A 22,278-nucleotide genomic window follows, 5' to 3' on the forward strand; every position below is an offset into this window, starting at 1 on the left:
ACCAAGTTGCAGATGGCCAGACATGTTTCGTGCACAGAGTAGCTGCTTTTCTTCTCAAGTCAGTTCTTGGTTTTTACAAGATTCATTCTAAATTGCACATAAACTGCTCTTCCCATCATTTCCTGCCTCCATGCCTCCCTGTTCACCACAGCACTTGCTTCCAACCAAGATTTCTTAGCTCCACTGCTTTGATGCTTGAAACAGTTCTTGGAATTTGTTCAGTGACTGTCCATCCCCAGTTTGTTACAGACTTCTCTTAGTCCTGGCTCAGCCTCCAACTTGCACAGAGCTCTGTTCTAATGAACACATATTCCCATGCCACAGCCTCACTGGCATCTCAGATTTGAAGGAAGAACAAGGCTTGCAACCTGGAAGTGCAATTCCAACTTTTCCTCCTCTACCACTACCGTGTTTGCCCCAGCCAACAAAAGCCTGGCAGAAAGCAACTTACTGCAGGGATGGGGGTAATGTGCCTCTGCAAGGTACAGCAAGAGGGAGCAGCCCCACAGCCCAGCACAGTCAAAAGGTGCATAGAGACAAATACACATTGTTAACATTAAATTAAAATTTAAAAGTGCCATAAAATACTTGGATACTGAGGTAATTTCTCTTTTACCCTCCTGCGCTCTGTTTCTACTGAGCTGGTAAAGAGTGTTAGATACACACAAGGGCTCAGTGATGGCAAACGTGAAACAAGGGCAGCTCTGAGACTCAGAGTTAATTTTCTACCACCACTTTGGCACATACTGATCTCCTATGTGTAAATGCACAATCCCATACAACACTGACTGCTGCACACAGAGATTTTTTTCCTCCAAAATCTGAATACTCAGCCTGGTATAGTTGTGGTCCATCTGGAGCCTTACAAGCTTAGAGTTTAAAAGCCTTGACAGTTTTGGTAGATGAGCCCATTACTTCCATAAACAGGATCTCTTTGGCATCTGGAGTTTACAAGGTCTCTCAGGACAGCGCCTAGAAATCCCAACAAATACCTTCTAGTGGCCTGAAAGGTTCAAGTTTGGGTCAAACACAAGCTACTTACTGTCCCTAATTTTGCAATGTCAAGTTCCCAAGGAGCAGCAATTCCTGTTTTCTGAGATAGCCATTCAAAATGGTCTCATTGATGACATCTTATTGATAAATTAACCTCCCAGGCCCCTGTCCAGTGTTTACAGAGTCAGCTAGAACATTCCCACTGATTTCACCAGGCTTTCAAATCAATCTTTCTGGGAAAGCTAATGAATTAAGGCTTGTTAAAGAATAAGTTTGTTAACAGGCTTCTTAAGAATAATTAATCAAATGAAAGGCATGAATAAAGACATGGTTTTCATCTGCAAATGCTTTGAGCCTTTAGTATTTTTGAACAATGGGAATTTAATAACCCAATCACCTTTAAAAAAGCCTTTTGTGTAGAAGACATGTCAGACACATGAATTCTCCCACATTATTTTTCCACTGTCTCATTACTTACAGTCTACCTGCTTGCTCATATCCACTTAATCTCTGCAGAAAGGGTAGTATCTGGTCTGGGGGGTTGTTTTGGGGTTGGGGTTAAAACCTTCCTCAAACAACCAGGACAATTGGATGGTACTGAAATAGAGATAAATACAGATCACTAGTGTGAGTGAGAGAAAGAAAACTACAAAGAAGACCAAACCACAGAATTAATTGCAGATCTTTTAAGGGCAGACAAGAGACCTTTACAAGTAATATCCGTAACTGCAGGGAACGTTAACAAGGCTAATCTATACGACAGAGCAAGACAATCCTTTCTAAGCAGGCTCAAAATATCTAGTTAACATCTAAGAAAGTCTATTAATGACAACTCCATATATGACCATTAACTCTGACAGCTGTAAAATGAGATTCAGTGAAAAAGCTTGGTAGGAGTAGTACTGAACCAAACATGGTTCAGTAAATAAATCACACTTTTCTACTTTGATGTCTACTCAGGACAGGTTCAGGCCGCACAAGGAAGAGGACAGAATACAGGTATGTTTTAATTTAACAACAACCAGTAGATTTTTACTGCTCAAATACTAGAAAATCTTGTATTTATGTGCTAACCAATATAATATTTTCAAAGCATTCAGGGGAATTTCCACCTCTGCAAGTAACAGGAATATTTTACGACACAATACAGGTAAAGGCATTGCAGTGCTCCTCTATTTCCTCCTCACACATTTTTTTACTACTTACATCTACCAAGTCATGCAGTAACACACTGTTTTTCCCTCCTAACCATGTTCATAGCAGGATGCAGTGAGGGAAAATATCACAGTGGTCATTGCAGAACAAAAGTGTAACTTTTAAGGAAAAAAAGTGAACAAGATTGATTAAACATGGAATTGTTCTCAAAACAGTAGTCTAAAATAATTTCTAGAGGTCTTTTATAACATTTGCTGTTGCCAAATGAGAGGTGAGCATTGTGTCTGTGTAAGTTTGCAGGACTAGGGCACTAGGGCCTGACCCAGCTCACAGTCCCTAGACACAGTCAGCATCCCAGGACCCACCACCAGTTGTTCCAGCAGACCAGCTAACAGCTGCACTGTGCAGCACCTGCTAACTTTTTAACTCTTTGGCCAGCCTCTTTCAGGCCTTTTTTTTTTTTTTAATTAATTAATAGTTTCCATCCTCTTTTTCTTTGTGGTTTGAAAACATGCAGAAAGACAATTTGGGGCCACTGGACCCCTTGGGATGATGCTTCTCTCTCCCCACCCACTGGCATCTCTTTAACCTCTTGCCTCTCTGTCTGATCACGCAGGTGCTCAGCGCCAAGAGCCTGCTGCCACCTTCCAGAGGGCTGACAGCTCTCCAGTCCACCTGGGTGAGCAAGAGACTGCTGGCAGCAGATTTTCCACTCTCTTTAACAGTTTTAGCAACCACAAATTAGCCCAGTGTGTACTGCACATTGTTTTCCTGTATCTTGGAGGAGGACCAGGGCAAGACTCATGCCCTGAATGCCAACTAGCAGCTTCCTGAAAGGGAAAGGCAAAGGAAAGCTCAGTCTCTGGTGACTTGTTGTTTCAGGCCATGGGAATCAACATTTACAAAGAGTTTTCAAATTTTCTTATTTGTTAGTCAAAACAGGAAACTGTAGCCAGCTCTGTGCAGCTTATCAGGTCTTCAATAGAGCTAGATCTTCTATTCCTGTGGTTCCCAGAGACCTCTAGGCTGACAGTGCAAGTAGAGGTTGCTTTTAATACTGAGGGTGGAAACACCACCTCTACTGTTCTCTCTTCCTGGAAGTGCAGTTCCCCCTTCCCCAGCAAGCAGCCCAGCCAGCAAGCACTTTGCAAGGCCTACAACAACTTCCCAGGGGCTGCAGAGCTCTCAGCACACACACCAAACACTCCCTGTCCCATGATGGACAGCAGGGCTTCTCAGAGACAGATTTTGTCTGGCAGCATCTGGGTGGGGTGTGGGGTTGCAGCCCCACAAAGCCCCAACAAGGGAGCAGAGCAGGTCCCGTGGTGGTTCCCAGGATGACCCAGGCTGCCAGGCAAGTCCCCAGCAATGAGGGCAGGTCTGACCAGCTGGGGAGGGCACCAGGAAGAGAGGCAAGCTCTGGGTCTAGATGGCAAGGCACAAGCCAAGGCACAGGTACAAGGAGCAAAGGTGAGGGTGTGCACGTCTGTGCTGTGCCATGGATGCTTCCCACAGCCCTTCCTCACACAGCAAGTGCTGCCCTGTACTAGTGCTGACCTCTGGCATGGGCAGCCAAACTCTCTGGGGAGGGAGAGACTCCAGCAGAGGAAGGTGTCCCTGGGCCCTGAGGGCTGTGGGGAGAACTGGGAATCACAGGAGGAGTGCTGCTGCAGGGAAGAGCCAAGAGGTTGCCCATGTTGAGGTTAGAGGATGTTATTATGTAGGATATATTATTATCTTTTCAGATAATTCCAGCCAAGTAATCTCACCCAGCAATCTCCTGATCAAAATGACAATTTGTAGTTGACCTAGTTGCAGCATATTTAAAATGCACTCATCCTAAGATGTAATCCATTCCCTCACTTTCCTACTCCCCATTCCAATCTCCTTCTCTTCCTTCTGTTTTCCATCTGTATTTGTCTTTCTCATACCTTTTTGGCCATACCACAGGATGTGGTAGCTAATTATCAGGCTAGCCAAATACAAAAAATAGGAGAATACTGCTGAGTCTTACTTAAATCAAAGTCAGCGTCTAAGCTCACCTAATTGCTGAAGGCACCTTAAGATCACCCTAAAGTGATTAGAAAGCACAGATTTCCCATCATAAACTATTCTGTTTTCTTCATCACAGAAAAAGAAGGAAAACAAACACAAACACATAGTTGCTGTATTCCCAGTAAGCCCTGACCCTTTTTTCAGTCCAGAATGTGGCCACTAAGATGTGTTGCTTTCAAGCAGCAAATTTTTTTAACAATCAAAGGAAAATTCCTGAACAAGTCCTTGCCTTCTTGGAAAGACAATTGGTTCTTCTTGATCCCACCAAGTGTGTGCAAGCAGCAGTTTGGCCATCACATTGAAGAACTTCCTCTCATCAGCTCAGGTTACCAAAAAAGGTGTGCTGGGAAAATGCCTTCCCCAACACACCAGTTACTTGTGCAATGCACATTAAATCTCTTGAAATCCCATACTCACTTAGTCTTGAGTTTTCAAGAATATTTTTCAAGGCAATTATACTGAAGAGCTTGGAGGTGGTGTCTTTCTTCTTTTTAAAGAATCTAGTCTTCCAATATTTTAAAAATCAACCCTTTTTCAATGGGCATCCACAAGTGAGGGGAAAAAAGCCCTAGTTATAAAAACTGTCATTTCACTTTCAGATATGCATTTCATGGACAGCTTTCTTCATTAAATGTCTAGGACAGTATGCAAGAACTAGAGCTTTTGCCTAAATAAACAGGTCACTCAAAAAGCTGTATATTTTGCATATTTTCAGCCAGCTACTCCAAATTCTAGATACTTATCGTGTGTTCTTAGTACTTATCTTCTTCATTAGGATAGTAAACTGCCACAGAAAGTTCTAAATGGGTGAATGGAGAAGACTGGTTGAAGAAGCTCCTACCCACAGGGATTTGGACAGACCAGAGAACTTGTGGACATCTGAGCTGAACCTGTTAATTTTTTATCTAGAAAAACCTTAGCATTGTTCCTACTGATAAAAACCAGTCTTTTTCAGCATCTGCCTGTCTTTTGTAAATAGTCAAAGATGTTAAAGAAACCTGGTTTCTGAGGATGCTCCCTGACAATGAGGTGGCAGCAGAAACAAACCTGTGACACATGAGATGGGCACATTCTACCGCTCTGATCCTTCAGCTCACATCACTATATATGAAGAAAAGAGGTGAAATCTTTATGCAGCTCCTCAGCTGGTTTCATGTGCCATACAGTTCCTACTGCTTTAAACAGGTTTGCCACTGCAACTCACAGAGCAGCATATTTGTACAGAAGATTCAACAAGTGCAGGGTCTTCTTCAAAATTTGCTCTTTGTCTGGCTTTTCTTTATATGACTCTTCCTTTGTCACAGCCACTGCGTGCTCCTCCAGCCTGGGAGGAAGAAGCACACCTTTTGAGATTATCTACTCACAAAGTGGTTTCACTGAAATTTGTTCTTCTCAGTGGCAGCATTCAGGAGACATGTTGGCCACTCTGATAACAAATGAGTTCTTTGTGGGTAGGCTCTCCCAGCTCTGCAACCATCACTTCTAGCTCCTGTCACTGCTGTTTGCTCATGACTGCTGAAGGATGTAAAAAACTGGCAAACAACACTGACAGTATATAGGAATATTCCTCCTGGTTTTCCTCATTTCTTTTCTCATCACCCAGACCTTTTCTTCCTTTACCCTCCTTCTCCTTCTAAGCAAAATCACAAAAAACTTCTGCACGCATCATGATTGACTTAGCCCTTCGTTTTCCCCAGTTTTTAGATCCTTCACAAGGTGTTTAAGTAGTGCTCAGTAACGGAGGGAAATCACCCTAGCAATGAAACATGACAGGGTTCCTCCCACCCTAAGGGAGACCACACATCCTCTTCAGCCATCAGTCTCATCCAGCAAGTGTCCCTCCCAAAGAGAAGCTGATGGCTCCTCATGGGAAAGGCAAGCTAAGGACAAGGCTCTCTCTAGGCTGGAGGACACTGGCAAGCCCATGCATAACTTTGTTGAAGCCTACATTGTAGTTCACCCACTGGCTCTAGTCAAAGGCACACCAGCTCTGTGCAGCTTATTGGGTCTTCAATAGAGTGAAATCTTTTCTTCCTGGGATTCCCAGGAACTGTTTCTGTCCTAGTCAGATGCAAGGGCATTCATCTGGCTGCAACCTAGAGCAAATGTTCACTTTTTGGGAACATCTTTCAGCAGGTTCCAAAAACAAAGACACTTTGGGGTTTATCTAAAGGAGCAGCAATTTTGATGAAGTTATCCATGCCTAATAAGGGGCAAGCAATTTTTAAACAACTTCTTTGCATTTAGGTGAGCTGAGGGGATAGAGAAATCTGTAGGTGAGAGGTACTCGCAGATTTTCAGTGAAAAACAACCTAAAAAAAATTATATATGTATATATATATATACTGGGGTCTGTGCTTCAGTATTAATGCAATTTAGAGGAACAAGACCAAAACAGATCTAGAGAGGTGTATTTAAAACCTAAAAATAGGTTAGTGCTCTAAGGGCAGTGATATAAGGTTCCTATTTATGGCTTGAAATGTGCACATAAAAGTTCCCAGGCTTACTGATTTCCTCAGCTCCTAAATTGTTAGTATATGTTATTGTCTGAACTGACCTTTCTAAATTGTCAGAACTTTGTGATTTGTATTTGCACTATTACCAGTATTTTTTTTTTTTTCTCTTTCATGTGTGAAAGCAATGGAAATAGACTCATGGAAACCTGGACTGAGCCTTTTTGACACAGGTAAATATTTAAAGCATCTAGTAACTAGTCTGGGAGTAAGTGGTTTCCATCACACACGGGAAAAGCAAAATCTATTTATTCAATAGGCCCATGACACTGGTGATAAGGATCTCATTTTAAAAAGTAATTACAGCATTTAAAATTATAAATAAGGCATGTTGTTTGCATCTTTGCAGATTATTCTTTGCTATTGTCATTCAAGTGCCTGCTTAAAGCAGGAGCAGAAGAGATGAGCTCTGGAAAGAGTTGGCAGCTACACTACAGGAAAGGGGTTCTAGTTACTGAAATCCATTTGTATATGAGAAGGTATTTTGGGAATTCAACAGCTGAGATCGCAGTGTAGCGCTGCAATCAGTGAAGAACATGACAGATTATCCTGATGTCAATGTGCTTAGGGAAGACATTCAGATAAGAAAAGGAAGGTTTATATAAAACATAAAGAATAATGAACATCACTGAAATTTTCTGACATTTTAGCCTTAGAAACTGACAATATGGAGATAAAAATATTTTTATGAGTACCGGTGAAAGAAAAAAAAAACGTACATTTGTAACAGGCTCTAGTAGCAACAAGACCAAGACTTGTACAATCCTGAATTAGGAGCAGTTCCCAGCTGCAGATTTAACAGCTCCCTTTCCTCAGGAACATTAAAAGCAGACTACAAAAGATACAGACCAATTCATCACATGGTACTCTCCCTTTTACAAGAGGCCTGACCATCCAATACAAGAGATCTTTCCCACCACTGCTTTTGGTGCTGAAGAGGGCAGTGCTGGTGGCCCTTGTAAAGGCCATTTCCTTGAATACTCTTCTTGCTTCAAAGCCCTTAGTGTGCTTTTTCAGGAAAAGCTACAGCATGAAGGCCAGGGTGCAGAGGGATATTTTAAGGCAGAAAATGACAGATTGCATTAAATGCAATGAGAGGTTAGGCATGAGGGAAGGGATGTTGTATTAACAGTTTCTCAGCAACTGAAGTGCTGGCATAGACCAGTGTGATAAACTCTGATGAATTCAGATTGTCACTTCAAAGGAGTGGTTTCTGGCGTGGATATAATCACTGTTGTCTTACTTAAATGAATGGGGAGTCTAATCAGTATGGACAGCTGTGACAATCAGTGAAGGGAACTTTAATTAGCATGGTGTAGACTGCCCATGCAGTGAGCTGAAATTCCCATGGTAATACCAACATTAAATTGGACTGGCAGAACAGGGAGGCCCACAGAGACTGACCACCTCCCCAATTAGGTGGGGAAGAGTATTTGGTGGGTGACCTTATTGTTCCACTAAGCACAAATCAGCCAGCTGACCCACAACCTTCAAGAACTGATAATTGCACTGGTAAATAAAAATGAAAAATGCTGCACTGCCTACACTTGAGTTTTCCATGCTGACAAAGCTAATGTCAGCTGTATGCCTGGGAAAAGAATACGGATTTTACACGATGTAGATAAATGCATGAGGCAAATAGCTAACTATGAATTATTCCTCATATATAATTTAGTTGCTAAAATGGATGGTACATGTTAATTTCTAATTTCACTACTGTGTTAAATCCACCTACTTTCTATTCTGCAAATAAGGCAAGGTGCGGGGGGAGGAACTGCACATATGGGATACCAAGCTGGCACATGTGAGGTATGCAGTGTGCAGGCTGCAGGATGAAGCGTGGCTTTGGTCTGTGCTGAGCAACTATTATTTGCCTGTGCAATTAAAGCCTGTACTGGAATATACACAGTCAGGAAGCCAGGCTGATGTCTATTTCAGGTTTAAAAAAAATAAACAAACAAACTCAATCATTGTCATCCATGTGGTTGACAAAGAGAGACTGTGCATGGCCGTCACGTTGCCTTTAATTACCACATCAGATAAACTAACCATAAACTTCACAAGATTTGCCTTCCTTCAATGGCAGGTTTGGTCCTTGTCAGTAAGACCTTCAGGCGTGAGAGAGGTCAGAAATGTTTCCTGCAGCAGATATCACCGGATGGAACTGTTTGGTGTCACCCCTATTCCACATCACTTTTCCTCAGTCAGGAATAGTGACAGCCAGCCTCAGGCAGTGCTGCCCCAGTTCCACCACTCTGCCTCTCCCTGCTGGTGTTTCCTCCAACCAAATGGGCTCCCACGGGCAAATACACAGCACCAGGTGCACTCTTCCCTGTTCCTTTCCTGGGAGCTCATCCCCACTGCACAACACAAGAGGCACAAGCCAGCAGTGCTGGACAACAGCTCCAGCCACAAGAGATGAAGCCAGCCGGAGCCTGGCTTGCCTGCCTGCTTTTGAATGCATCCAGCCTGCTCTGGCACTAGAGGGCCGGCTCCACTAATGGTGGGAGAGAGGCATTTCTGTCACAAGAGCCAGTGCCAACGTGGCTGGAGAGATCCTATTCCCAGTCCAGAAGGTATCCTGTCCAAAGTTTGGGCAGCAGCACAGGGAGGCTGCATGTGCAGGCACTGCAGGCACCACATACACAGTGACAAAAAGCAAAACAGCCCTGGGGCTCTCCTAACCCGGCCAGACATAGCAGGGAAATCCTCAAACAAAACACACAAAGCAATCACCAACTCTTGCTGTAAACAAAGCAGGGCAACTCTGTGCCCTTTGCCTGCTTCACTCACAGGCAGCGCCGTGGGCTCCCATACAAGGCCAAGCACACTGCTCCAGCTAGTTCCACATCCTGGCTCTAGCAGCAGGCAACAGCAGATGCCTGGGGGCAGGCAAAGCAGAGGGAAACCACTGCCTTGGTGCTGCTGATAGCAGCTCTGTTTAATCCCTGCAGTAGAAACTTTGTGCACTGGCAGCTGAATTTCAAACTGAGAAGCCAAAGCTCCCCTGTCCAGTACAGATGCTGCTGTGTGCTGAAGCCTCCCAGCAGGGATCAGGTACCAATCAGGTCAGCTTCACACCAGGTCCTGCATACTCAGACTTAATACAGAGACCCTAACCCAAAACTATGTGCAGCTTTCAGCATGAATTTAGAAGGACTCAAAAATGTTGTATTTGACAATTATGAGAGGTCAATTTTTAGACTTAATTGGAATAGAAATAGGAGTGGTTACAGAGAAGGATGGAGCTGGTACTTCCCTCCTTTTTCTTCACAGTACTCTGCCTTATTATGGTTTGGTCCTTAATACCTTCAGCTTAGGCTGTTACACCTCCCATCATATTCAGGTGGTGACCTTCCCTGATATCCCTTCACATACACTGATGCTCTCATGCTTGGCTTGCTTATGGCTGGCTGCTGTGTACAGACAAACTGTGGTACCTAGTAATTTCTCATCTTTTTCTTTATAAAGCTCAGAATTTCTAAAATTTCCTTTTCACTGTGTCTCTGAAGTCAGTAATCTTTCTTCAACTTACTTGGTGATGAAGATTTAAGAAAGTCTTCCTCCTACTTTTCTTAAAAAAATCTAACATGCAGTTTACAAAAATAATAAGCTGTTCTGCTGTTCTTTAGACCAACAGCTTTCTTGGCAAGTGTTCAGTTTGTAGCTTGTCTGATCGTTGCTGTCTCTTCTGAGGATTATCCCAGCTAAATCCCCTTAATCTTGTCATGCTGTACTGAAAAGAAACAGCTCTTTGCCCTTGCTTGGAAGGGAGATGCTGGACTGTAGGAGAGTCTTTCCAGACATTCAAGTAATGAGTGAAGTTCAGCATTTTTAGACCTGACGCCAGCCTGATTGGTATCCTGTGAGTCAGTACCTTTCACAAGGACATTAGTTCATATTTTCAAGGCTGCTACCACCCAAACACTTCACTAGAATCCACTAGCAACCCATGAGACTTTCTTCCCCTTGAGTTAACCATAGCTCTCTCTTACCCTGTCCCTTTTGTGCTTTGCAAAACAACCCAGACTTCTGGGAGCACCTGAGGAGCTGTGGCTTGCCTTGCTTCCCCAGCTGTAATGAGCTGGAGTGAGCTGCTGCCTGTGCCTTCCTCTCCACAGAAAACAACATCATAGATCTGCTGCTTATCCACTTCAGACCTTGTGCAGCTCATTGCAAGGCACAGCGAGCCAGCAGCGTGGCAGTGCTGGTTCTCAGGGAAAAACTGCTGGGAGTCCTCGTCCCACATCGTGGCCACCAGCCTCTGCTCCTGAGGAGCCCACTACTTGTACATGGTGCTCCCAAGCCCTTACAATTAGGGGACTGACTCCCCAAGGGGAGCACCTCAAAGCTGGTGCCAAGAGAGATTTTGGTGGCTTTCCTAGAAATGTCTCTGCTCTTGTTTTACCCCAAGAGTGATGTGGATGAAAAAAGGTAGGCTCCAAAAATGTCCTCCCCATCCTCACCTCCCACATCAATCCTCAGGCCAGGGGGTCTCTGCAGTGACCCATTTCCTTAAAGAGCAAGGGCAGCCACCAAGCACACACTGATAGATCCTTTCTTTTCTTTGTTTAGGCTTCAGTACAAAGGAAGAATTGAATCCAAAGCCGCTGGAATCCATCTCCCAGGGGAATCAGAGTATGTACTTCAGAATTAACTTCATAATTAAACAACATTATTAATTACATATTGCTAGTATGCTTTCCAATTAAATAGCAGAAGGTAAGTTTTCAAGAAAGCCTAAGAAAATCCAAGAGCACATTTTTCCCTCACAGAAACAAAGTGAGCACTCTGCTGACCCCTCTTATACACAGAATTGGTTTTTGCTTCACAGAGAAGAAAATAACATCCAAAATTTCACTTACCTGGACAGTGAGATAGTGGCTGCTCCCTACCACCTCTTCCCAGGCAGTGTCAACTCCATGCTCCCCACTTCCAGAGCTTCTTCACTCAGGTATTTTGGTGGCAGAGGACAGCAATCCAGTGTGCTGCAGCCAGGGTTAGATGAGCAAGCCCTGCTGACCAGGGCAGGCTCCCATGGCTATACTGTGTGCAGGCACCCTTCCCACAGCAGTGGGTGGAAGGAAACCACTGAGAAAGGGACCCAACGCCTGCCACAGCCAGGAGAGAGAGGATGCAGAGGGAGCATCAAGGACCACTCAAGTTCAGAGAGGAAAATGCAGGTTCCCCTACTCTGAAATCTTCTACAGCCCTATAAAAAAGGCCAATATACCCATTAACCCAATTTTAGTTGAGGCCTAAAGTAGCAGAAGAAAGCAAAAGCAAGTTCTTAGTGGAGAGAGGGGGTTGTCTGCCACCTCTTCGTTAGAAGCCACCCCAAAGAGAGGGTTCACCCTTCCAAAAATGCCTTGGTCCTCACTTGCCCATCCTTGGGCCACTGGACACTGTCTGGGCTCTTTACAGTAACTACTGAACCAAATGGCTATGTATTCCCAGGCATTCATCTTACTATTTAAAGAATTCTTTTCCCTACCAAAGATGTCAAATACACCCGAAACTGATACAGAAATAAAGGAAAGAAAAAGAAAAAGGGAAGACTCTGCCCTACAGACCCCATTGCACTGCAGGAAAACAGAGCTCAGTGCAGCGGAAGGACAGCTGCGTTTCCAGCAATTAAACTGAAATAAGTCACACAAGAAACAAAATTTTCATTCCACTGATAACTCTAGGACCATAAAAGCCCTAATTCAGATCTTGCCTCCCTGAAAATCAGAAAGTGCTCACCTCCCTATGAAGCACCTCTAGTCTGTGCTCTTGCAGTGTCCCTCTCATGTCCCAGCACCGAATCTGAATCCTCCCCAGAAACCAAGTCTGCCTATAAGTGTATGTAAATCTTCGCCTCCCCAGACCCTGCTGGCTAACAAACTGCCCACTTTCTGCATATAGATCTCATGAACTAGTTCCCTTTGAAGGACAAGAAATTCAGGAAAACTTGGCTGTTAATTGAGGTATTTGTTTTGGGTTCCCGACCTTGCCTCACGATCTGCTGTGAACGGACACAGTTCTCAGTCACGCTCCTGTAATTCAGCACTATTAGAATTAGAAAAAAGAGACAGCTATGGGAGAAAAAATTGAAGGTAATGAGATGGGAGGCAGTTGCATAAGCCACTAAGAACAATTGGTGCTTTGTAGCCTTTGGGCTACCTAATGATTAAAACACAGTAGTTTGAACAGTCTGATTGGTAGGAGGCATCATCAGAGGGAAATCAAGAGATGGGGATGACCCAGACGCCAGAGGGGGAAATGTTAATTAGCGCTCTAGTAAGCCCAATTTTGGTCCCACTGCCGTTAGAGACCCAAGATGAATTTTTCACCACTAACTTGCAGAAACATGAAGGCAGGCTGGCGGTGATGAAGACAGCATTTGCAGCACAAAGATGAAGTTCATCTGTGTAATTAAAGACAAGAGTTTGTTTGGGTACCAGCATACCATTTATAGGACATTGCATTCAGCCCAGAGAGGAAACACACAACAGCACACTGCTGCTGCTGCTGCACATATGGGTACAACGATACAATAACGTGCAAAAGAAGAGCCCTCACTCAGTCTGAACATCCCAAGCAAAAACATCATCTTTCATGTCAGCTCCAGCCCAGAAGAAAACTGACAACTGAACAACTCTCATTCAGAAACGCAGAGCTGCCAGGATTGTGGTCGGTAATCCTGGATTGCAATTGCCTTTAAGAGACCCAACAGTGTTCTTCCCAGTGCCCATCCCAGGCATCACACATTTCAGGAACTTCCCTCCCTTCTGAGCAACATCAACACAGTAACTGTTCCTGTTATGTCTATTACATCAATTAAGTCCACGAAAGTGTCACCACAGAAATCCCCTTAGTTTGTGCTCTGCAGGTGGCCAGACCACAAAATCGAAGTACCATGGCTGGTTTTACAAACTCCCATCATCCCTGGGCTGCAAATAAAGCATGCTGAGCCCAAGGCATGGCTCTGAGGACACAGGATACACAAGTCAGCTTGCTCCTGTGGGGCCCCCAAAATGCAGTGCTCCCAGACTGACCTTTGTGAAAAGATTCTTGCCCTTTCATCACACAGCCAAGCTCAGATGTTGTATGGACACAGTCATGCCAAGAACTGTGTTAACCAATGAGTAGGACAAACTTGAACTGCCAACTTGTCCCTGTCAAAGGCTTTTTTGTAGAGTTTACACAACAGGACAAGTCACTGGATACAGAATTTTCAGGCCTTTGCTGCTTGCAAGAAGCAGAGAAATCAGAAAGGAATAAAAATATCTTCTGTGTTTCTTTATCTCTCCTCAGATTGCAAGGTTGATTTGTCCTTCTTAATGGATGGGAGCTGGAGCATTGGCAAACGCCGCTTTCAGCTCCAGAAGCGGTTCCTTGGTAACGTGGCTCAAGCCCTTGGCATCGGCAGCGCTGGTCCTCTGATGGGCATTGTTCAGTATGGGTAAGAGCTCCCAGACATTCCCATTGCCCCAGGACATGACTGCACTCTGTAGCAGCTGTAGCTCTGAGCTGATATGTGCTAAAGGCCTCACCAGCTTGCACTCAGGAGCCAGGTAGCACAGACCAGCTCTGTGGCTTTTGTGTTATATGTGAAGCAAAACACTGACATTTGCTCTAATTTCTTCTTTTAGTGATGACCCTTCCACAGAATTTAACTTAAAAACTTATGCCAACTCCAAGGATCTAAGGAATGCCATTGAGAAAATTCAGCAGAAAGGGGGACTTTCCAATGTTGGTAGGTGATGGGGCTGCTTGCACATCCTCAGCTCAGGGAGGGCTTCAGAGCCTGGGCTATAGCAAGCCCACACCTCCTCACAGCATACAGAGGCTGGGACCAAACAGTGCTTAGTGCTAGGGCTGTGCTGGTGAAAGAGCACTGTTCCCTCCATGACCTGCATGTGTTGATCCCAGGCACTGCAAATCCATGACAGGACATATCTGTCTCCTTGTGGGCAGTTCCCATCAATGCTCTGGGGATCCTTGATAACCCTGCTCATCATCTCCAGCCTCTCTGGGCCATAGGGAGGGGGTTCAGTGCAGGGGGGCTCAGGAAGCACTGGCACCAGTAGCAGTGGCCTCCCCTGCTGCTCACACAGCCACAGAAACTGTTTTCCCCAGCTCTCTGCAGCCTCCAACACTTGAGTCAGTTCTCTACCTGCTATTTCATGGAATATTATCAGAGTGCTTCCAGATCCATAACTCCTCCTCATCGCCTCTTCTATTGCAGGGAAGGCACTTTCATTTGTTAACAAAAACTTCTTTCTGGATGCTAATGGAAACCGAGGTGGAGCACCCAATGTGGTTGTAGTGATGGTGGATGGGTGGCCGACCGACCGGGTGGAAGAGGCCTCCAGGCTGGCCAGAGAATCAGGGATCAACATTTTCTTTGTCACTGTTGAAGCAGCTGCTCAAAGTGAAAAGCAGAATGTTATTGAACCGAACTTTGTGGACAAGGTACTTAGTGGGCTGAGTCTGACCAGGAGCTTGGCTCTGACTAAACTTTCCAACCTACTTCATTCGGGGCATTTCTCTTTCCTTCTTACCACTTATGGCTATTTCTTTTCCTTCTTGTACGTACTGTCTTGAGTTTCTCTGTACAAAAACCAGGCAGCAATGCTGAGGTCAGAAAGGGGATGAAGTCAGTAAAGTTCTGGTTTAAGGTACATCATTGAGCAAATGGCTTTTGACAGATTAAACCTTAGCACCTACAGTTGTACTGACAAACGGTTTTCCAAACACACAGTAGTGTGACAAAGTACAGTTGGAGCCTGAGCAATCTGAAATTGTTTTTTCCATTAACCTCCCACTGTGCATTGCCCACTAGGGAAAGGGTGAGGAGCCCTGTCAACCTGATGTCAGTGTTGCATTTACAAACAGGTCCCACACAAGCAAAGGTTGGCACAGTCCCAACACAGGCACATCCTAGTTTTTCAACTATACTGGATAACTCAAACATTCTCCTTTCATTGTTGATGAAGGATATTTTTCAGTTATCTCCTTCTGTTGCTATGGACTTCATGGTAGCTCTTGGAAAAAGGGTAAATCCCTGCTATGTGCAGAAAAAAAAGAGAATGCAAGCTTTGATTGATTTGTATTTGGCACCAACACTGTCTGATCAACAGTGCTTCAGGATGAGCTGGTATCCAGTTAGGGCAGGAGATATCTACCAAGTGGCAGACCAGGCTTGGCCTAGGAAACAGGGTTGAGCTATCTGGTATTTTCAGAAAACAGATTCCCATCTGAGTTGGGTTGCTCTGCCATGAAATAATCTCCCATGAGTTTCAGAGCTGCTCCAAAGAACTGCACTGTCTCTGCTCAGCATATAATTAGATTGTAGTCTCATTTGCATTTGATGTTTTTAAAGGAACAAAGCCATAGTGAGTCTCTGCAAACCTGGCAGGGAGACACCAGAAATGAGAGTAGAGTGGGCTCAAAACAGGAAAGTAAGGAGAGAATGGTGGCTTGATACGCCTGCATCATAACACTAACATAGAAGTGAGACAGTAAGAAGTGCAAATGAGAGCAGGACAACATGAGGAGCCCAGATTAGAGGAAACTGTAAGTTCTTAGGAGCTGCCAGGCTTTATGCAAGTCAAGGCCAGTGACTTGGTCTTTTAAAACAGTCAGATACGCTATCACAGAGCTGATAGATAAAGCCTGGCTTACAAAATATTCTCACCCAGAGATCTGAGGAATTTGCATTTAAAAGGCACTAAAGCCAAAGACAACTTGATGCAGCTGGTTTGTATCACTCCCTATCTTGCTCCACCCTTCCCGTCCTCCACCCTTTGATCTCTTCCACATCCTCTTCTATGCCAGCCCTACTTCCTACCCATGCTCACCTGACTCCCACTAACCCTATAGAAGCCTCCCGCAGATCTGGCCCTAATGAGTATTTACTTATAAAAGTTAATGCGTTTTTGTTGCTTTTTTTTTTACTATTTGGCAGAGCCAACACAATGAGCCTGGGTTTTCTCTGCTTAGAAGGGCATGAACCAAGTTAGCCTCAGCTTAAGACTCAGGTTTCACTTCAAAGCAGTAGGGTTTGTCAGCAGGCAAAACTTTCCTTCTTGTCCTGAATGGTGGGAGCTGAAGCTGCTACCTGGGAAACATACAGGCTCCTGTAATGTCCATGGGAGCCACACTAAGAGCAGCTCTGTGATGTGGATGCTTTTCCCAGGAACAATGTAGCTCACGTGAAATAGCCTGACAGGTGGCAAACTTGCTTATTACAGTTCTTTCACTACTGTATCAGCTCCATCCCACAGTTTTTTAAAAAAGGCAGGAAAAACTGTCACATTGCACAAGTATCCGTGATGTTACACTGACATCACTTCCTAGGGAAGCAGATGGCGATTGCAGGAGAGGCCATTTCAGACTCCAGCATTGCTCTTTCCAAGAGCCTGTATTTACAATTTAGCTACATAACCCAGCAGAAACCGGCAGACTGAATTCCCATGGCATTTATGCTCGTGTTGCCTTGCAGGCAGTGTGCAGGACAAATGGTTTCTACTCCATCAACGTGCCCAGCTGGTTCAGCCTGCACAAGGCGGTGCAGCCCTTGGTGAAGCGGGTGTGCGACACCGACCGGCTGGCCTGCAGCAAGACCTGCCTCAACGCTGCCGACATCGGCTTCGTGATCGACGGCTCCAGCAGCGTCGGCACCGGCAACTTCCGCACCGTTCTCCAGTTTGTGGCCAACATCAGCAAGGAGTTCGAGATTTCGGACACCGACACGCGCATCGGAGCTGTGCAGTACACCTACGAGCAGAGGCTGGAGTTCAACTTTGACAAGTACAGCACGAAGCAGGACGTGCTGAACGCTATCAAAAGGATCAGCTACTGGAGTGGGGGCACCAGCACGGGAGCAGCCATCAGCTATGCCTCAGAGCAGCTGTTCAGCAAGTCCAAACCCAACAAAAGGAAGATCATGATTCTCATCACAGATGGCAGGTCTTATGACGATGTCAGCTTGCCAGCCATGGCAGCTCACCAAAATGGTAAGGTCTTCCATCACTGCCTGCTCTCCCCTCATGCCTCAGCACTTATCCAGGTCAGATAAATGCAGTTTGCTATAATTTGAAGGCACTGGATGAAATCTTATGAAGGAAGAGTACCACTTTTCTCTGGAGTCCCACTGAGCTCCAGCAAGATCAGCATCTGTTTAATAGCTGAATAAGGAACTTCAGAAAAAAAACTTATAAATCATCACAAATGCAGCTATATCTAGGAGATGTCAAAGGATTTTTGCTGTCTTAGTAACACAAGACTCCTTTGGCTTTCTAGTCAAAATAGGCATATATCTTCCAACACATTTGCACTGGAACAAGATCCTGTTGTCCATGATCCTGCTGTTTGTATCTGTTGTTTAGACCCAGAGCAAAAGCTTCACTATTGTTTAAACCTTTTTGCTGTTGGAAAAAGGTACTTCCAAAGCACAAGCTAGAACATTCCTCCAATTTGAAAACACCCTTTTTATACAGAGAGCACTGAAACTCACTGCCCATTTTTTGGGCCTGGAAACTACATCTGCAGTATTGATCTTAAATTAGATTTACCACAATGAAAACTTTTATGCTTTTCTAACTTTGGGTTTCTTTCCAGGAGTCATTGCTTATTCCATTGGAGTTGCTTGGGCAGCCCCAGATGAACTGGAAGCCATTGCATCAGATCCTGCTAAGGAGCATTCTTTCTTTGTGGATGAATTTGACAACCTCTACCGCTATGTTAATCAGCTCATCCAAAACATTTGCACAGAATTTAATTCCCAGCCACGTAACTGATGGACTCAAGAAAGGCAGGACTCTTGGGTGCTATGCTGAAGGCATGCCAAGTGCCACAGAAATAATGCCAGTCCTCAGTTCAAGAAACACTGGAGGTGTTTCCCTCTGGCACTTTCCAGCCAGCAAGGTTGATTGCAGCTCTGTCCCTGTGCCTGATAATGCTCTGTGTAGACAATTTGTTTTTTGTTTTCCTTGTGGGCATCAGAAACTCTAATTTAGATGGATAGTGGAAGAGGCAGTAAACATGGAGGAAATAACTGCAGCTGTTTGAAGAGCTGCTTCTAGCATAGAGCCCCAGCTTGCCCAATTCTCACCTCTGGACACTCGCAAGTTCCTTAAAATGTGCCACCTATTCCCTGAAGTGATCAGGTCCCTTCAGGGAATGCTGAGCTGCTGTGTTAAACATCTCATGTGGCACTGCCCACCAGATGACACACAGATCAGGGCTCAGACACTTTTTTGGAGGGGGAACACAACTTAATATGAGTACCTTCTTAAAAGCAGGTACTCCCTCCATACTACTGTCTTTTCAGTAAGTAATGCTTCAGCTAGTGTCAACTCAAGCACTGAGATTTATCCAAACCTTGAGAAACTGGAAAACATGAGAGAGGAAAGGTGAAATCCCCAGGACCCTACTACAATCCTTTGTCTCCTTTACAACCCTAAAACCCCAATAAAGCCTCAAATCCACAAGGTAGCCAATATGCAGAAACCAGAATCTAGTCTCCCACAACACTGCATTTATTATTTGACGCTTGAGAAGTGTCTTTCCTCCTCAGCTTCATCCTTCGCTCTTGGGTTGTTCAAGTTCTGCAGGACCACAGGAGCATTGTCAGGACACAGGAGACTCTTTGAGAAAAACAGTGGGTTTAAATAGCTCACAATCAGAAAAGCATTTAAGAACCACCACTCCGTCATTAAACCAACACTAGGAAGTGCAGTCTCTAGTGTCAGGAGAGCTATTCAAGAGCCATTAACAGGATTTAAGAGGGAATTATCTGAAGTTCTGTATTAACACTGGAAAAAGCAGAATTTCAAGCATTTATAGACACTCTTCCTCAAATTTAGGACTCACTTCTATGGACTGTTTTCAAAATGTACCTATTACAGTCAGTCAGAACAAACATGGGGGTTTCTTAAGTGGAGAACTACCCACAAGCCACTAGTCAGTGTGGGAGGAGGGACACACTAGGAGGACCAAAATAACTGCACTTTATTTACGAAGCAGCAGTTGCTGGTTATGTTCCATCCAGTATCATTCAAGAAAATACATTCATTAAGAGAAGTTATCAAAGGAGCCAATAAAAACATGAGTGTTCACACTCCTCATGGCAATCAAAGCCATGCTGTGCCAGGCTTGTGGAACAGGAAACGGAAAGAAATTAAAACTCAAATTTGCCATATTACTTGCAAATCAGGCTCTTAACAGCATTTATAGTTTTAATAACCCTGAGTCAAGATATTTATTAGCCACATAAATTCTAATTAAATTGCCATAAGGGAAACTCATCTTATCAGCAAAAGTAGCACAATTTTTTAAATCGTTATGTTTGGAAATATGACTGAAGTAGCTCATAACCTGTCAATTAAATATGCATAATGCAAACTAATGAAAACAGCAGATTCTGCATGATCCCCCTGGTGGGGTAACATAAGCCAGGCAGAGGTCCTCTCAAGAGGTTATCAAAACCAATTTTAGATGACACAGTGGTTTTACACAGTGAAAGTTCATCACTTCTCCTTAGAAGAAACATTAAGTTCCAGATTTAGCTGAATATCATCAATTCAACTGCTCCATGCAAACTGAAAGCACAGGATACTTCAGCTTCCACAAATACATTTGTATACAGAGTTTCTACCACTAATCTGTGCTGCTGCACTTCACAGAAATAGCTTTTGGCTTGAAAAAATGATTAAGGCTAGAGAATTAGGCATGAGCAGGGCAACTCTGATAACTCCCATCTCCTGACCCAGCTTCTCACTACCATTCTGCTGAACACATCTGTCTCTGTCAACAAGGGACATTACATGGCACAAAACTCAAAGCTATAAACTGAATTTACTGGGGACTTCAGTTCAGACACCCGATTTATTCTCTGAAAACCTGATTGTTTGGGGCTTGATTTGGGACTGCCTGAGAAAAACAGTTATCCTTAATACTGTGGTTTAATTTTTAATGCAGCAGCTCACCACCACATATTGTTCTCCATATTGAATGTACCCTTGCAGCACCAAAGATTGGTGCCCTGCAGAGACTCCACAGTGCTTTACTTGTGCTCTGCCAAAAGCACAGCAGTGATGGCTGAGACATTAGGAACAGCTAGTGCACACATGTTCTTTAGGATGTGCATAAGAGATATATGCATATGGGATATAATTTTTTCCTAAAGCTTAAACTTCAAGCAATGACATTAAGCTTTCAAATGCTTTTTCACAGGAAAGTTGCACAGCTATCTTTTGTCAAGCATTTATAAAAGGCATTTCAAGGTAGGTTGTTCAAATGGTTTATCTTAAGTTTGCAGAACAACTATGGCGCTTGTTTCTCAATGTGCATTTTTATTTACTTCTTGAGATGATCTTGAAATTGCCAAAACGCAAACTGTGAAAGTGGTTTAATACAACTCTTATCTAAACATAAATGTCCTATTCATAAACACTGCAAACTTAAATGGAAGCCTTACAATTTTGAAGAATACATCCTTCCATGCAGTCAGAGAACACACTCCTCTTCACCTTTACCTTTCATAGCAATCAAATCACTTGCTGCCTACTAAAGTCTCTAAATACTGTTTATTAAGAAAGACAACTTACGTACATAGATAAAGGTTCAAAGGGGTATATTTGTTTGAAGAGAGCAGCAGAACTCCTTCTGTAACATATACAAGCTATTTTGAGTTTATCAACATAAGTTGCTATATCTTTTGCAATAAAATTGTCCTAAAGGCACTTGCAGTACATGTTATTTCATATGGGGTTAAAAAATAAACAGCAAATACAGCCCATGACATTTTAGTTTCTGAAACACAGCTGATGTTATTACTACATTATGGAAGACTCAGCAAGGCTGGCAAAGCCCCGGGTGCTTCAGTGTTGTCTTTTACATGCTCAGATGAAAAAGATCCTTAGAGTGAGCTACCACAAAATTACCGTCAGAGCACTAAAGCAGAGTCTAATGACTGAAGAACACCAACATTGTATGTATTTTCCAAGGTCTGCAAGATCATGTCTTATCTGGAACCAGACTTTCTTTGGAAGCTGAAAAAAATAACACAGGCTCTACACATTTTCTAGATGTGAGACTGAATCAAAAGAGGGTCTAGATGTCCAGTCACTTGATGTTGGGCCACTCAGTTTCAGATGGCTGACCAGTGCAGTGCTGTCTGGCAGAGACATCCCCAAGAGAAGAGATGGGAGTTGTCTGAACTAGTCACTGAATACACATTCTAGAGGGTGCTGTCTGCTCACCTTCTCCCTAAGAAACAAGCACCATCTTTGCACTCAGAGTTGGGCTGGTGGCTTATCAGTGCTCAGCAACCACAATGCAGAACACCCACCTGGAAATACCTACTGACGTCCATGCTCTGGAAGCCTTGGCAGAGCTCAGTTTCAACATCTCTTGTCAACTCCAGCATCAACCACTCACATTTCCAGTCAGCCACCAAATTTGATTCAGAGTTCAGCCATTTCTTCAGCGAGAAGTAGCTCAAAGTTCTGTTTCCCCAGAGCAGGACGCTAAGCATTTCTGCTGTTACTGCCACCCTGCTCAGAAGGCA

General features: G+C 44.0%; 1 protein-coding gene across 6 annotated transcripts in view; it reads left to right on the forward strand.

Annotated features, from left to right (window-relative positions):
- The window catches only part of VIT (vitrin), a 53,763-nt gene extending 32,312 nt beyond the window's left edge, over positions 1–21,451 (forward strand). For 2 of the 6 annotated variants that reach the window (XM_033056665.2, XM_033056666.2), the window contains exons 10-19: positions 1,954–1,992; positions 2,087–2,143; positions 2,765–2,827; positions 6,842–6,889; positions 11,292–11,354; positions 14,016–14,163; positions 14,354–14,457; positions 14,950–15,176; positions 17,209–17,722; positions 18,327–21,451. In XM_033056665.2, coding sequence (XP_032912556.1) covers positions 1,954–1,992; positions 2,087–2,143; positions 2,765–2,827; positions 6,842–6,889; positions 11,292–11,354; positions 14,016–14,163; positions 14,354–14,457; positions 14,950–15,176; positions 17,209–17,722; positions 18,327–18,505 — 1,442 coding nt within the window. In that variant the 3' untranslated portion in view covers positions 18,506–21,451. The remainder of the gene's footprint in view (positions 1–1,953; positions 1,993–2,086; positions 2,144–2,764; positions 2,828–6,841; positions 6,890–11,291; positions 11,355–14,015; positions 14,164–14,353; positions 14,458–14,949; positions 15,177–17,208; positions 17,723–18,326) is intronic. The other 4 variants (XM_033056667.2, XM_042779077.1, XM_033056668.2 and 1 more) reach the window with 3 other exon arrangements.
- The last annotated feature ends 827 nt before the right edge of the window (positions 21,452–22,278 follow it).

This window comes from Catharus ustulatus, chromosome 3 (assembly GCF_009819885.2).
Source record: "Catharus ustulatus isolate bCatUst1 chromosome 3, bCatUst1.pri.v2, whole genome shotgun sequence".
Taxonomy (NCBI): domain Eukaryota; kingdom Metazoa; phylum Chordata; class Aves; order Passeriformes; family Turdidae; genus Catharus; species Catharus ustulatus.